The sequence below is a fragment of the Myzus persicae genome, unplaced genomic scaffold, assembly GCF_001856785.1.
Source record: "Myzus persicae strain clone G006 unplaced genomic scaffold, MPER_G0061.0, whole genome shotgun sequence".
NCBI classification, from domain to species: domain Eukaryota; kingdom Metazoa; phylum Arthropoda; class Insecta; order Hemiptera; family Aphididae; genus Myzus; species Myzus persicae.
In genome coordinates this window covers 1-3,065 of record NW_019102067.1, presented here as the reverse complement: position 1 = coordinate 3,065, position 3,065 = coordinate 1, and the positions used below count along the sequence as shown (strand labels likewise).

Genomic DNA, 3,065 nt, shown 5'->3' with positions numbered 1-3,065 from the left:
GAATTTGGTAGTAATTTGGATGATTCATTGAGAGATCAAGTTGTTTACGGTATCAGGGATAACAACATAAAAAAACGTTTAATGTCTGAACCGGAGTTAACGTTTAGAAAAAGTGTTACACTTTGTTTGTCAATGGAAGCAGCGAACAATGATGTGTCTCATTGGGAAAAACAGGAATTGAATTATCAGCGAGGAATGAAGTTTAAGCAAAACAGACAACCATGGGGACAAGGGAAGTCAAAGAAAGCACACAGATCAGATTCAATACCAAATAGGTAATCAAAAGGATTCAACGAACAATTCAAGTCATGGCCGTAAAACTGTTTGTTTTTGTTGTGGCAAAGCAGGTCATACAAAACCATTTTGTAGGTAAGTATAAGCATTTAACATGTACTAAATGTTCTAAAGTAGGTCATTTAATTAAAGTTTGTAAAGCTAAAAGTAAAGCTGGTAATGTTAATATACTAGAAGAGTCTAATATTTTAAATAATTTTGAAGATTTGCATATTGATAATTTGTTTTCATTAGAGACTGTTGATGTTAATTTTATTAAACCATTTAATATCAAGTTAGATGTAAGTGGAATTATTATTAAGTTTCAAATTGACACTGGATCTTCAATTACAGCTTTGTCTTATAGTGATGCATGTAGAGTGAATCTTAAATTGAAAGATATTCAAAAAAGTGATATAAGTTTAAGAGGTTATACTGGTACTTTAATTATTCCAATGGGTTATTTAAAAGTGAGTGTGAAATTTCATGGAAAAATTGAAGTGTTGAATTTGTATATAATTAAAGAAGGTGGTCCTCCTATTGTCGGTAGAGATTGGATTGAGAATTTATCATTACCTATTAAAGGGGAAGTTTATTCACTTTCATCAAAAACAGAAATAAATATTTTTGAAGATTTTCCTTCAGTGTTTGGAGATGTACTTGGATGTTATAAACCTAAAGTGTTTAAATTATTCTTAAAAGATGAAAACATTAAACCTATTTTTTGTAAGCCTCGTGTGTTACCTTTTGCATTGAAAGATAAAGTGAGTTTGGAAATTGATAGATTAGTCAGTGAAAAGTTATTAATTCCAATAGAGTCTTCAGAGTGGGCTACACCTGTTGTGCCTGTTTTAAAAAGTGATGGTAAAATTCGATTATGTGGTGACTATAAGGTTACACTTAATAAATTTATTAAAATAGACAGATATCCTATACCCAGAGTAGGAGATTTAATGGCAATTTTGCAGGGTGCATTCAAATTTTGTGTTCTTGATTTATGTCAAGCTTATCAACAGCTTTCATTAGATGAGGAATCACAAAAGTTAACAACTTTATCTACACATAAAGGACTTTTTGTATTTAAACGTATACCATATGGTATAGCTTCAGCTCCTGGTATTCTGCAGCGTGAAATGGAAAATATTCTGAGAAATATTGAGGGTACAGTTGCTTTTTATGATGATATCATAATATCTGGAAAATCTAAAGAAGAAGTTACTAAAAGACTTAGGGAAGTGTTAGGAAGATTAGGTTCAGTAGGATTGACTGTGAGAAAAGATAAATGTAAATTGTTCCAGGATAGTGTTACTTTTTTGGGTTATAAAATAGATAAAGATGGTTTACATGTTCCTGAGGCTAGAGTTAAAGCTATTACATCAGTACCTATACCTTGTAGTGTTACTCAACTAAAAGCATTTTTAGGATTAGTAACTTACTATGGTAAGTTTATTAGTAATATGTCTACCAAAGCAAATCCTTTGTATAAGTTGCTTAAGAAAGATATACCTTTTGTATGGGGTAAAGACCAAAACTAAGCATTCAATGAAATTAAAAGTGCTATTTTGTCTAATGAAATATTAATCCACTATAATCCAAAATGGCCTATCATTATAGCTTGTGATGCTAGTCCTACTGGTATTGGGGCTGTATTATCTCATAAATTACCAGATGGTACAGAAAAGCCTATTGCCTTTACTTCCCGGACATTAAATAAGGCCGAACGTGCTTATGCACAAATAGATAAAGAAGCTCTTGCTATAGTTTATTCAGTTAAGTATTTTCATCAATATGTATATGGTCGTGAATTTATACTTAGAACAGATCATAAGCCTTTAGTAGTTATTTTTGGTCCTAAAAAAGGTATTCCTGTCATGATAGCAAATCGGTTACAGCGGTATGCAATATTTTTATCTGGCTATAATTATGAAATACAATTTGTAAAAGGTATAGATAATGGTAATGCGGATGCATTGTCAAGACTTCCTTTAGATACCACTGCGAGTTCTAATATTTTAGAATCAGATAATTACTCTATTAATTTAATCACTGAAAATATTAAAACAATTTCTGATTTAGATATTTGTGAGGAAATTAAAAAAGATACTATTATTAAACAAGTTTTTTTTAGCGTTTTCACTGGTCAGTGGCCTACTGACATTAAAAAGGTATCTGAAGAATTGAAACCATATTTTAACCGTAAGGATCAATTTTCAATTGAACAAGGATTATTATTTTGGGGGCATCGTTTAGTAATACCGTCTAAATTTCGGACTGAATTGTTAACTGAATTACACAGCACTCACTTAGGTGTTGTTAAAATGAAAAGTATCGCTCGTTCTTTTATTTGGTGGCCTGGAATTGATTTAGAAATTGAAGGTATTACAAAAAGATGTGAACTTTGTTTGATTCATAGTGAGAATCCTCCAAAGGCAGTTCTACATAGTTGGCCTTGGCCTGATGGTCCATCTCTTAGGGTTCATTTAGATTTTTTAGGTCCTGTTAATAAAAGAATGTTTCTTGTGATTATAGATGCCTTTTCAAAGTGGGTGTATGTGAAATTTATGCCGAATATAACTACTTCTTCAACTATTAAAATTTTAAGAGAATATTTTGCTTATTGGGGCATTCCTGCTAAACTTGTGACTGATAATGGTCCATCTTTATGCTCGAAAGAGATGGAAGATTTTTTACAAAAAAATAGAGTTTTTCATATTAAAACTTCACCGTATAATCCTGCATCAAATGGTGCAGCTGAAAATCTTGTTCGCACTTTCAAAAATTTTATAAAAAAA

General features: G+C 31.1%; 1 protein-coding gene across 1 annotated transcript; it reads left to right on the top strand.

The window, feature by feature from the left end:
- Positions 1-308: 308 nt before the first annotated feature.
- LOC111031136 (uncharacterized protein K02A2.6-like) lies at positions 309-3,035 on the top strand (the record flags this gene model as incomplete). Its single annotated transcript, XM_022310953.1, has 4 exons — positions 309-450; positions 529-1,791; positions 1,888-2,133; positions 2,218-3,035. Coding segments are annotated over exons 1-4 (2,469 nt in total), but the record flags the coding sequence as incomplete, so codon positions are not given.
- Positions 3,036-3,065: the final 30 nt, after the last annotated feature.